Source organism: Coffea arabica, chromosome 9c (assembly GCF_036785885.1).
Source record: "Coffea arabica cultivar ET-39 chromosome 9c, Coffea Arabica ET-39 HiFi, whole genome shotgun sequence".
NCBI lineage: Eukaryota > Viridiplantae > Streptophyta > Magnoliopsida > Gentianales > Rubiaceae > Coffea > Coffea arabica.
In genome coordinates this window covers 33,638,839-33,652,295 of record NC_092326.1, presented here as the reverse complement: position 1 = coordinate 33,652,295, position 13,457 = coordinate 33,638,839, and the positions used below count along the sequence as shown (strand labels likewise).

The 13,457-nt window shown below is 32.7% G+C and overlaps 1 protein-coding gene across 1 annotated transcript; it reads right to left on the bottom strand.

Annotated features, from left to right (window-relative positions):
- Positions 1-8,276: 8,276 nt before the first annotated feature.
- Positions 8,277-10,133, bottom strand: LOC140014184 (zinc finger BED domain-containing protein RICESLEEPER 2-like). Its single transcript, XM_072064603.1, has 4 exons — positions 9,861-10,133; positions 8,628-9,197; positions 8,438-8,545; positions 8,277-8,327 (listed from the first exon to the last, which is right to left on the bottom strand). The coding sequence occupies exons 1-4, from the start codon at positions 10,131-10,133 to the stop codon at positions 8,277-8,279; spliced, it is 1,002 nt and encodes a 333-aa protein (XP_071920704.1).
- Between the last annotated feature and the right edge of the window lie 3,324 nt (positions 10,134-13,457).

Sequence of the window (13,457 nt, the reverse complement as noted above, 5' to 3'; positions counted from 1 at the left end):
ATAGTCGTGAGCAAGAATACTTTTACTTTGATTGTTTTGTTCAGTTGAATCGTCAGCTGCGGCCCACGCCCACCGTCCCGTTAGCTTCTTTTTTTAAAAAAAATTAAAGAATTATATTCCTCGGCAGAGACTTTACCGTTCTTTTAGATATCATCGTATGCTGGCTTAAATTCATCTTTCAATGATAAAATAAGTTTTTCAGACCTTATATTTTATCGTTCTTTTAGAATATCGTATGCTCAATTAAATTCATTTTTGAATGATAAAATAAGTTTTTTAGACTTTACATTTTACCGTCCTTTTTTAATATTATATGCTCAGTTACATTTATCTTTGAATAATAAAATAATTTTGTTGGACCTTACATTCTGACAATTTTAATAAGATAAAATTTGAATCTATCTACTTTTTTTTTTCTTTTTTGTATTACCTATTCTATCCTAATTTAGGGGGGAGGAAAAGCCTAAGGAGACTTGTGTATTAGGAACAAGTGGATATACAGACCCAACTAAATCAATAAAATATTATAGTACGATCCTTAGATTTTTTCTGCTGCAGGTGAGGGTTTGAACCCTCGTCTACGGCCCAAAAAAGGATTTAATCCCTCCCTGGTGGCCACTGAGCTTAGTGATTTGAATCTATCTACTTGAGACATAAAAATTTCAGTTGGTTTCTTGAAGTGACTATAATAGACTTTAATGCACGTACGGTCATTTAGTATACAAAATTTGCTTACTATCAAAAGACTTTTCCAACTTGTCCATTCCATCCTTATATGTTTGGCATGGAATTTTTGAATTGGAAAAATCTTTATCTCTATGAATCTCATTTCAACTTTTTTCCCGAATCTCCATCCTTCGCAAAATTTTAAGAAAAGCTCTTTCTTGAAATATTTATAATTATTAGGGTCATACATCTCGTTGTTCTATTAATAAATAGTAGCTTTTTATTAGTTTAATCAATAATTAATCATAATTTTTTAACAAACTATTCTAGTTATTTTTAAAGTATTTTTCTTTGCTAATTTTAGGATATTGTTCTTTGAAATTTTTGTGCAAATGTATAAGGATTTTTTTTGGCACTCAACATAAATACTACAAAATAATAAAGAGAGAATATAAATGTTTAACTTCATGTGATTGGTAATTATGCTTTTATTTAAGATAAAAAATTTAAAATGAATATTCATGTTTCAAAAATAATAAAATATTATAATCGAATTATTTCTGTAAGTACATAAGTTATTCATAATGGAAAAAAAAAAAAAAAAAAAAGAGAGTCAAAGTTCCTTGTATAGAGTAGCAAATAGCATGACATGAATAACCAAAATATGTAATGCTAAATAATACATTTCAACGTAATTAAACAATTTTATAGGTATTTTATTTCATTCTGAAATCTAAATATTGATTGTACGAAACATTGTAAATGGGATAAAAATTCCATTCTGACGTGCATACCAGGCATTAGAGTGAAAATTTTTTTTCCATATCATTTTAACTAGAATGGCGTTTTGGATGGAAAAACTTTTCATTCTAAGCATTTGTGATGTATCAAACAAGAGAAGAGAGGGAAATCATCATTCCACAACAAAATTATGATCCCATTAGCTTTGGATTGGACATATGGACTCACCACATTGTTGGATACAACAATTTACCAAAATAATGTAATATTTTATCACTAATTGAATACTGTTTTCCACAAGCAATCAAAGTTGTATAATTTCAAATTTTAATCACATTTATTATTCGCTGCCTCTCCCCGTTGTAAAGAATCCTAACAACAAAAAGAAGTTGATTTATTAGCTTTACATTTCATAAGGTGACTCTCTTAACCAAAGCCCAAAGACTTTCGGCAATTGTTTTACAAATCCTAATCCCGTGAGAACCCCAAAAACCGGTATCTTTTGAGGTCTCACAGGAAACTTATAAACCAACCCCAAACCCCCCCGGAACCCCGATGTGGGACAAAGCCTCCACAAACGAGATTATTTCACAAGGTGACTAGATACGAAAAGTTGTTTTTTTCTTTTTAAATTAGTATTCAATTTTGATGGGCAATATATGACAGTAAGATAAAAGTCAACAGAGGAAGTGGCCAATCCTTTTTTTTTTTTTTTTTTGCAACGGTAGTTTTTGTATTGATTGGCAAAAGATGTACACTTATATGAGCAAAGACTCAAAGGTTCTATACAAAAGTGTTAAAAACACTGAGGATTGATCCATTCCTGGTCTTGAAGGATGCCTAAGACATAATCACTAATCAAATCACATCTTCTATCTAATCTCCTGTCTAGACAAAAGTAGCATTTCTGGAACAATGCTCTGAGATTGTTAATGTCATCAGCCAAAGTAGACATTTTGATATCCTTAGCCACTCCCGACACAATCACTTTCAGCAACTGTGGGCTGGGAACATGGACTGTAATTTTCTGCCATTGCTGATGTCTGGCTTTTATAATGGCCATCTTCACTGCTTCTGCTATAGTCTGCCACTGATTTACTGCTTTCCTATCAATTAGTGCCCAGGCTGATAACGCCTGATGGCTGTGGTTAGTTGCTAAAATCCCAATACCAACACATTTGGTCTGTTCCTGCACACTAGTTGATATTTTGATCTGCACTTCATCACTCCGTACCTCCACTGGTTCTACTTCTCCTCCTTCTCTTCCAGCATCCACAGGGGTCATTATCTCATTACTCCAAGCTGAGACTTGCTCTTGCCATTCCTGTTGAGCCTTGTTAACTGTTTTCCAAGGGTGCTTTCGTTTAGCATTGAACTTCCATTCATTTCTCCTTTTCCATATTTGCCACAGGATGTTCGTAGTAAGCTCTATATGCTCCCGTTCATAGCAATTGAGCTAATATGTATTGGCGAATTTGAATCAAGTACTTTTAAAATACCATTTGACTGTGGATGATTGATATATGTATCACAGAATGTGATATAATATAATATAATTTGTTTATTATATGAAAAAGAATTGGTATATTTACATAAATTACTTTGTTTACACCATCTCATATGACATAATCAGGGTTTTGGGAGTAGGGCCTTAGGACCACCAGGACAACCACTTACATAAATCACTTAGGATGCTTTTGATAAATCTGAAATCGAAATCTGAAATTTGAATCTACTAAGTTATTAAATTGTTAAGTACTAAATTAGATACATTTGATTGTATATGATATTAAGTGATAAGTGAATAGCTTATCACTATTTTTAAACGCAAATTTTATCTAAAAATTTCAGTACTACTTAATTAATTCAAATATTCAATTTTGAATTATCAAAGGCATTTGAGTATATTAATTTTTGAATCCATTAAATTTAAATGCTGAACAGGGTTATCAAATAAGGCCTCAATGTGTTCTAATGTTGTTATTATTCTATAAAGTTAGTGTGTGCATGGAATTTGTGAAAATCGTACTTGTCTTGCTTTGAGGCCACAAATATCCACCCGTTTGGTATATGTTACGGAATGTGTTCTATTATTACTCTACAAAGGTAGAGCGTACATGGGATTTGTGAAAATACTACTTGTCTTGCTTTGAGACCACAAATAAGTTTTTACTTGTGCTATATTTATTTCATTTTAAAATGTGATTAAAATTAACAACATTTGATGTTACAATAATTTGGTATTGTTTTTGGAGTATAAGAATTAATAAATTGATATGGCATCCGAGATTTTAGTTTTTATATAGCTAATAATCATTGGTAGACTCTAAAATCTTTTCTAGACTACTAGAGAGTAGGGATAGGGTTTTAATCCCTCTCCCCCAATTTTTTCCTATCTTCTAATCTATCTATTGAACCAAAGAATTTGTTTAACGCATGCATTGTTCTAATACATTATCTATATTCTATAATAAGTTAGTAACACTCTAAATGAGTCACGAGTTATAAAAAAAAATAACAAAAAATGTAAATTAAATAGGGTATCAATGACAGAGGTGGTTATCGGTAATGGGTAGCAGAAATTGTCTAGGGTGGGCTGCAAGTGTTGGAAGGAAAGGGAAAATTTTTTTTTTTTTTTAAAAAACTAGGGTATTGTTTGGTATTTTGAACAAATACCAACATTTTTCTAAAATAATTATATAGTGAATTACAGTAAAATTTTTTCCATAAACGCTCAACGAAACCACCAGCCATGGGGGGCTTTGCCCCTATTTGGCTAGTCAAGGATCGAACCTGGCCAGCCAGATTTGGACAGAGAGGATGGGGAGAAGGGTATTAGAGAAAAAAATACAGTATTCAAGCGGATCCAAAAGAGTATGATCTTGTAGTGTTGTATCATAAATTATAAGCATAGACAAGCCAAATATTGTTGAATTTTTCTTTTAATATAATATGAAAGCACGAAGTCTTTGACGTGTTCATCAATATTCTTAAACACATACAACTGTGTCGTTTTCTTAAAATCTAGTGAAGTCAACTTTTCTAAATTATTTAAGCAGCGAGTTAAGATGTCATCTTCATGATAAGCTTTATGAATGTATTGAAATTACACGACACAAAAGATTCTTTTTTAAGTTCAACAGCAAGAAAATTTGGACGATCTACATAATTTATATAATCAATCAAATTAATTTTGCAGACCTAGAAACCAAAAATGACATCCGTTTGTAGTTCCACAAATTAAGGCCAAACTTGGCAAAAGTTATTTTTTTAGGGTAAATTTCACTTTACCCCCTTGTGATTTAGCATTTTTTCACATAACCCCCCAATGGTTTCAAAAGTTATACATAACTCCCTTATGGTTTGGATTAAACTGTCAAAGTAACGGAAATTATCATTCGTAACGACGTCACCTAAAATGTCAAAATTACCCTTATGTAAAGTTAAAAATTATTTATTAACCAAGGGGGGTTATGTGTATATTTTGAAAATCATAAGGGGGTTATATGGTAAAGTACTAAACCGTAAGAGGGTTATATGGTAAAATATAAAAAGCATACGGGGTTAATATGTCATGTATTTATAAGGATAATTTCAACATTTTTAAAAGTTCTGCTACGAGTGACTATTTCCGTCACTTTGACACTTTAATTCAAATCATGAGGGGGTTATGTATAGCATTTGAAATCATAGGGGGATTATGTAAAAAAAGGGTAAACCATAGGGGGTAAAATGTAATTTGCCCTTTTTTTTAAATAATATTTCGTTTGCATCATAAACACATTTTTAATCTATTTTTTTTTATATTTTCAATCACTTTTTTATCTCACATACATTACAATACAAATAATTATTTCAGATAATATTTTAAATAATACTCAATCCAAACAAATCCGCCAATTAGACTAGTCTCTCTTACCGTTTTTTTTTTTTGGGTAAAATTTCTGCACCCCCTTTTTCTATCTTTCATTCCATATGGTGCGTTTGATTTACATGATGAAAAAAAAAAAGATAATTTTTTCGGTCGCATTCACGTTCAGAAGAAAAAAAAAAGTTTGGAAGCAAAGTGTAGACAATTTTACTTGGAATTTTTAAACTAAATTATACTTGGAAGTTTTAGTGGTCTAGTTCAATTATCCAAAGCATTTTGAACTATAATTTCTTTATAATAAAAATTGAAGAACCAAAAAGTTGAATTAATACAACACTATCTTTCATGCCAATTAACCTATAACAAGAGTAATTAAATTGTTGAGCTTAATTTGCCTCAATCAAGTCATAAATACGTGGATGCATTTTTGAAAGGTTAAATGGAAAAAATAAATTGATTTGATGTGCAAATGTCCCCCAAATTAATAAATGAATTTGGATGACATTATTATTTTTAATATTTCCTTTGGAAAAGTCCATGGAATATACAAATATCGTGTGGGCCTTGAGAGATGACATTTTAGATGAAGAATAATTCAAGGCAACTTAGAAAAGAAAAAGAAACACGTGTGTGGCTGAAATGCAAAGCAGGGTCTGGTCTATTTCTGGGAGGTACAGATGAGAAGCTCCTATTCTATTACTGTATATATTCTCAGGTAGAAGTTTTGTGTTTGGGTCCAGGAACAGGAAGGATTCATTCAGTCGCGAAATCAGTGAGAGAGTGAGAGTGTGTAATCAATTTGTCGCTACGGGATCACGTGCCGTTGTGTTCAAAACGGGCCCAGATGGCGTCTTGATGTACTCTTGTTCCAAGTTTTCTCTACTTCTCTCCCTACACGCAAGTACAAATGGACAATGTTCAAAGTAAGCCAGTGTTTGGATAAAATGAGATGACCTTTTTCAAAATTTTAACCACCTTTTATTTGTAAGAAGTTTTTTTAATTATATTATAAATAAATTTTTTTAATTATGTTTTCATATCATATTTTTATATCATATACTTCATATAATAAAAAAGTATCATAGTGTTATTTCAATTTTGTTGGCAAATAATCCCCAAGCTAAAAACGTACACATTTTTAAGTATTGGGTTCCTATGGATTAAGTGTCATTAGAGGTATTTTTAAAAAATTTTAGTGCACTTTTGCATATCAAAAACTTTCACTGTGAATGTATTTTGGGAGTATTTTTAAAATTTAAAATTTAATTGGGGTGTTTTTAAAAATTTTGTCCACAACCTCCCACTACCTCGTACCACCACCTCCCAACACCTCTCCCGTCCTTTCTTTTCCATTGTCATCACCGTCCCTCTCTCTTTCCCACCTCGTCCTCCTACTTTCTCTCTTTCTCCCTTCCCCTCCCCCATCCTTCCTTCTACTCCCCCTTCCTTCCCTTCCCCATTTTCTCTCTCTCTCCTCTTCCTTCTCCCACAACCTTCATTCCCTCCCTTTGGTTGTAGCTGTAGATATACCTAACAATTAGCCGGGTTGGGCGGTTTTGGGTGAGTTGATATTGGATTTTTATTTAAATGGGTTATATCCAAGCCGCCCAACTTTAAATTGGGTTACTTTTGAGTTGAGTCATATTGGGTCATCTCAAATCCATGACCCAAATATGACCCAATATATTAATTAATAGATTTTGATACATAAATTCTCTCAAATATATTTTTACATGCAAAAAAATTTTTTCACACACATAAACACATTTTCATATACTAAAACAATTTTGGTCCAAGTTGGATATAGCATGAAAAAATGGTATACCAATATTAAACAAGATCCAATCACGCCTTAATTAAACTGAAATTTGATAAGAGATGTACAATTCTCAACCAATTAGTTCAAATATCACTATCCAATTCATTTGAAAATTCTTGAAAAAATTAACACAGTATTAAAACAGGTAACTATCCACTAGTCACCAATAAAACACATTATAATCCTTCAATAACTCACTGAGGAAAGATAAACAACTACTAAACATCTCAAAAATGCTAGAATTCAAAGTTGAAACTAATTTTGCTTCATGGCACTTGAGCAGCATTCAACCCCAGTGATATAACAAATGGACATATACTGGAACAGCTGCAGCATAAATAAGATGGCAAGTATTAGCAACCAACAAATAAGCAGAAGCAATGGAAGAATTGGACACACAAAAGACAACCACATTCAGAATAAACACATAGAACTCATGTTACTACTTTCCGTGTAACTAGAAACCATAGCAATCATATGCTTATGCTGATATCCACTCGAGAACACTTCAAATGCGTACGGGAGAAAACAACATATTATCCTAAATCAATTTTCCAAACCAACTAGGCACTCCACAGAGGGTAGCACATTGTTAAGACTTCGCAGTCAACAGTCCATAGTGGAGCCAAAGATTATGCTGTTATGAAAGTCAAATTAGTTGCTAAGACCAATCTTAGATCATTGGATCATGTTTCACTAATATCGCTTTTGACAGGTCAAATAATCAACATCACAGAGGTAAAAAATGCCTCGATGCCAATAAAGCTAACATATTGCTTGGAAAAAAAACATGCACTATGAATAAGCTTTTGTAATGATAATACCCAAACAACATAAATTCTAACTAGCGAAAAGTATATAAGATGAGTTAAAAACAGAGTACAACAAGTATTCTAAAATATCAAGTTCACATGACATACTTACTAAGTATCAACATTTGTAGATGCATCTTGTTCAGCAATAAATCTACTAATATCAATTCCAAGATCTTGCTCCTCGTCTTCTTGTTCAACTTCAAAATCTTTATCAAGACTCTCTAAAATTTAGCAAATTTAATCAACCAATGAAGAAAATAGTTAAAGAGATCCTAAGCTACTGAAAATTAACAGTCAATGCAACTAAATATCTAATTTACCTTCACTATTATACAACCAATCTCGAGAACACAGTGCTTCCACATTATCTAGCAACATAGAAGTTTGAAATTTTCCAAGAATTCTCCCACCATGACTAAAAGCAGACTTGGATGCTACAGTGGTAATAGGAATACTTAAGATATCTCGAGCCATAAGTGAAAGCTCAGGATATCTAATTCTACTCTCCTTCCAATAAGTCAAAACATTCAAATCTGGTTGTTGCTTACGATCTACTAGTCGTTCCTCAAGACACAACTCCAACTCAGATTTGTTACCATTTGCCCCTTGTTGAGATTGGTACACATCAAAACCCTACAAATATCATAAATATTGAATGTTTAAGGTTATATAAATTGAAACAAAATACAAAAACATGTGAATCAATTTTACTCACATCCATGAGATCTCTAGTTTGTCCATCATCACCATTAAAAGTACCCTCCATTGGTATAGCAGTAATTGCAGTATTGGTCCTAGAGTACTCTTCGAACAAACGAAACAACTTTTGTTTAATACTAAGAACCTTTTCATCCCGTGATTGAGGATCCAACACAAAAAAGCAATATTCTACAAACTGGAGCTTGTAATGAGGATCCAAAATAATGGCAAATGATAAGATAACAGTATAGCAGTCCCAATACTTTTGAAATTTGGTCTTCACATTAGAAGCCATTTCACTGTTCAAAAAATCTGGACTATTGGCCTCTTTGTTTAAGAGACATTGAATCTTCGAAACATTGGGAAAGTATAAGTTAGCTGTGGGGTATTTACTTCCCGAGAACAATAATGTCACATCATAAAAAGGCCTCAAAAACTCTGCAATCTTATCGACCCTCTGCCATTCCTCTTCTAGAGGAGACAACTTGTAGTCATCATCCACATCTTGAAGTCGAGAAAATGCATGTCTAAAAAGTAAGGCCCTCTCAAGCATTAGATAGGTAGAATTCCATCTAGTTACTATATCCTGTCACAATTTTTTATTTGTTTCCAATGACAGTTGTTTCACCAATTTGGCAAACTTTATGACCCTACTTTCAGATCCTTTCACATGCTTTACACTTTCCCTAATTTTATAAATTGCTTCATCAATCACATCCAATCCAACCTTTACAATTAAATTCAACACATATGTACCACAACGAACATGAAGAAATTCACTTCCACAAATGGAAGAACCATTAAATAAAAAATAATTTTGCAATAATCTAGTCACTCTATCATTGTACGTTGCATTATCTAGAGTGATGGTGAAATTTTTTTTATCAATTCCCCATTCTTTTAGAAAATTAATCAGCTTCTCGGATAAATTTGGACCATTATGAGGAGGGGGTACATGACGAAACACAACTATTCTCTTCTATAAATTCCAATTCTAATCAACATAATGTACTGTAAGTGACATGTATCCATTACTCGTAATAGAAGACCATAGATCAGATGTCAAACAAATTCGGCCTTGTACAAGTTCAAGCTATTTTTTGACCTTTTCTTTTTCTCTTCTATAAATCTTTAACACATCAGATTTAGTTGTATTACACGAAATGCTTTTCATAGAAGGATTTAAAAATAAATGCAATTCTCTAATTCCAATGTGTTCCACAAATTGGAAGGGGTAGTCGTGTTTAACAATTGTAATAGCCATCTTATCACGATATATCTCATGATCAATCATGGCTAATCCAGTAGGCTGCTCCTCATTATGAGCATGACTTGCCAAATGGCGTAATAAATTAGATGTGTCACTCATATTATCTGCTAAGCACTTCTTACCACATGTTTTGCATATAGCCTTCCGTCCACCATGCTCATCAGGCTCTAACCTGTGAAAATGAGGCCAAACTGCTAAATGGAATCTCTTATATGTCGCGCGTATTACTCCCATGACTGCAATCATCGACATCATTATCAAGATCACAAGCAACCAACATATCCTGTCATAGAAAAGAAGAAATACAAACGATGAATTATATTGTAGTATATAGCTACGATAGATATATTTTTTTATCAGCACGTTAAGGCAAAAGGGTAAAGCCAAAATGCTGAATTGTCTATAATCTCATAGAATTGGTACTCTTCCACATGAGAACGGCTGGCCCTGTTGGATAAGATTTCAGAGTAGTCCAAGAAAGAAACAGAACAACGGCACCCCTTTTGGAAAATACTTACATGAGCTTAAGGTAGCACTAACTATGCTATTATTAATCTAAGCACGGAAAACATGCAAGTCACTCAAACTCATCAAAGTTCAAATTCATCCATCTAATCGTCATCAACTACTCTAAGCCAGCAGATCAACTTAGCACAATAATCATACACGATTCCAATAAAATAATGAGATCTTGAAACAAATGGGAAGTTTAGTAGTTGTTCTGACTAACAATTCGGCAAATTTAGTAGTTGGCCTTTTTTACCAATAAAAATGCTTAATTGAGATTGTGAAGTTTGCTAATATAATTAAATAAGATTGTTAGGCCTTGCTCAAAAACCATGTAGTTAAGTGCAGACCAACATAATAAAATTTTTGGTCCGAGACCCCTCCCTATGAGGAAAGAAAGCACTTATAAAATGTAGATTACACAAGTTAAAGAGGTTCAACATTAACCTTCTTCCTCTTGATAAAATTGTTTCTGTTTCTAATTTCACAAACATCAAACATGAATTAGTCGATGTTAGGCTTTCTGTTCTTTTTAGTAGTGTCTCAAAGCTCTCATATCTCCCAACCACTCTTCTGTCCTTGGGCCTAAATGAGGCTATGGTTACATCTGGAAGTCTAAATACTGAGATAAACAAAACTAAAGCACAAGAAACACAGAGAATTGCACATACAAATGCCACTGGATTCTTTGGAAACTGACCCCTTCTCACTTTCATGTTCTCACCAGTATGATGATCCCTTCAACCTTAAAATCTAAAATCAACTTTTAATACAGCAATCGATGTACTCTACTCCTAACAAAAAAAAAAAAAGGAAAGATCAATCCTTAAAATCTAAGGTCAAAGAGTAGCTATATGCTACGTAGCTACCTTTCAACACAAGATGTTTGTTTCAGTCACAAAAAAAGAAGAAAAAAAAAGAACAACGGCAAATAAAACAAAAGGGAAGTACATCGATTCCAAACAATGAATGAATCAGAACCCCTATAAACCAAATTTTAGTCTTCAAGATAGGAATAGCCCAGGACAAAAGGACGTACCCGTTGTTGACTGACAGGCATTGCAAGTTGCAAGTGGTAATTGCAGATAGAGGAAGGTGAGAAGCAGACCGTGTCCTCAGGTCAGGGGTGGCCACTGCAGATAATCAGTCTCAATTCTTTTGTGGATTCATTTTGGTTTTGCAGATTTTGTTTCTTTTGATTGAAAACGTTGTTAGCAAGAAAGAAAGAACTCTTCGTGGAGAAGGCGGCGAAGGTGAAACATCACAGAGGTGAATTTGCGCAAGAGTAAAGGCAACGAAAGTGGTGGTGGTGGAGGTTTATTTGCTGGAAACACAGTCGCTACTTGCTGGTCTTTCCGTGTTCCTTAGTTTTAATTAATTTATTTTTTTTAAATTAATGGGTGCCTAATACAAATACCCAAACCGTCCAAAATATATGTGGGTTTTTATTATTCAACACGTAATTTATCCAACCCAACCTCTCAAATTAGTGGGTGGGTTGGGTGGGTTGTTGGATTTTGGGTATAATTGCCAGGTCTAGGTGTAGACAATGAACTTTTTATTTAATTTATTTAGTTGAGATTGAAAAAAATAAATTTATCTTGATTAAATTAAATTAAATTATGTCAAGGCAATTAACCTTTGGTTCAACAAGTTGGACCAATGCAACATGGGCCTCAAAGTGAAGGAGTAAAATCCATTTAAATTAAAGTGGATTAAGGAATTCATTAATTTATAATAAACTATTTGAACTAACCTATTATAAAAACCCAAGTTAAATGGGTTTCTTAAATTACAAGTCATCCAAAATACAAGAAAGATCTGGAGGGTTTGCTTGAAAACCAAACCTACATATTTCGACTATAAATAAAGGTCTTCCCTCAAGCCAAGACATACATTGAAATTCGCAAATTCCAAAAAAATTTTTTTTGTCAAACTCTTTCAAGAGATTTTTCATTCAAATCCAAATCAAGTGAAACAATTCCTTCCATTCGTATTGAAGGCCTGAAGATTTAAGTATTCAAATAGTGTCATCAAATCAACCATTTTCTATGCCCAAATTGTAGGAAACATACTTTTAATCAGAGAACAAGCCTTTTCGACCTTTCAATTAAAGTCCTTTGAAAAGAAGAATTAGAGGATCAATTTCTTTGATTCAGAATCTTCAAAGTTGTAATCCTTTTTTTTTTTAATTTAACATTTGTACAAGCTTTCTTATCTTTTATCTTAGGCAACGAAATTTGTGCTCAATTTCTGATGCACCTGATGGGTACAACAAAAAATGGTACTTCAAACCCTATTTCCAGCAATTGTCGCACAATATCTCGCCAAGTCTTGAAGTGAGTGCATTTGTAGAAAATAAATTTTTTATTTAACTTATTTAGTCAAGATAAAATAAAATCATCTTGATTAAATTAAATTAAATCAAATCAAATCAAATCAAATCAAATTATGTCAAGTCCATTCACTTTTGGATTGACAAGTTAGGTCAATGCCACATGGGTCTAAAAGTGAAGATGTAAGGCCTACTTAAATTAAATTAAAGTTGATTAATGGATTCTTTAATTTAGAATGAACTATTTGGGCTGACCCATTACTAAAGCCTAATTTGAATAGGTTTCTTGAGTTACAAGTCACCCGAAATGTAGGAAGGTTTTTTAAGGGTTTTCTTGAAAATCAAACTTACATATTTTGGTTATAAATAAAGGGCTTCCCTCAAGTCCTGATACAAATTAAAATCCTTGAATTTCGAGAAAACTTTGTCAAACTCTCTCCAGAGTTTTTTTCCCTCTCCAATCCAAATCAAGCCAAACAAATCCTTCTATTCATGTTGAGGTTTGAAAATGGAATGTTCAAATATTCAACGTCGTCATCAAATCAATTGTTTTCTATATCCAAATTGTAGGAAACATCATTTTTTATTGGAGAAAAAGCATTTTCGGACCTTCGATTAAAGTTCTTTGAAGAGAATAATTATAGAATTAATTTCTTTGAATTAAGAATATTTAGAAATTGTAGTCCTTTTATTCTTTGATATAATCTATTTGATATTTGTACAAGTTTTCTTGT

Bases quoted from the DNA above. Each gene is read 5' to 3' on its own strand.
- LOC140014184 (XM_072064603.1), bottom strand. From the start codon at position 10,133: ATGTCGATGATTGCAGTCATGGGAGTAATACGCGCGACATATAAGAGA. The intron at 9,198-9,860 runs GTTAAACACGAC...AAATTGTGACAG, and splicing joins ATAAGATGGCTATTACAATT to GATATAGTAACTAGATGGAA. The intron at 8,328-8,437 runs GTTTTGACTTAT...GTCTGCTTTTAG, and splicing joins AGCAACAACCAGATTTGAAT to TCATGGTGGGAGAATTCTTG.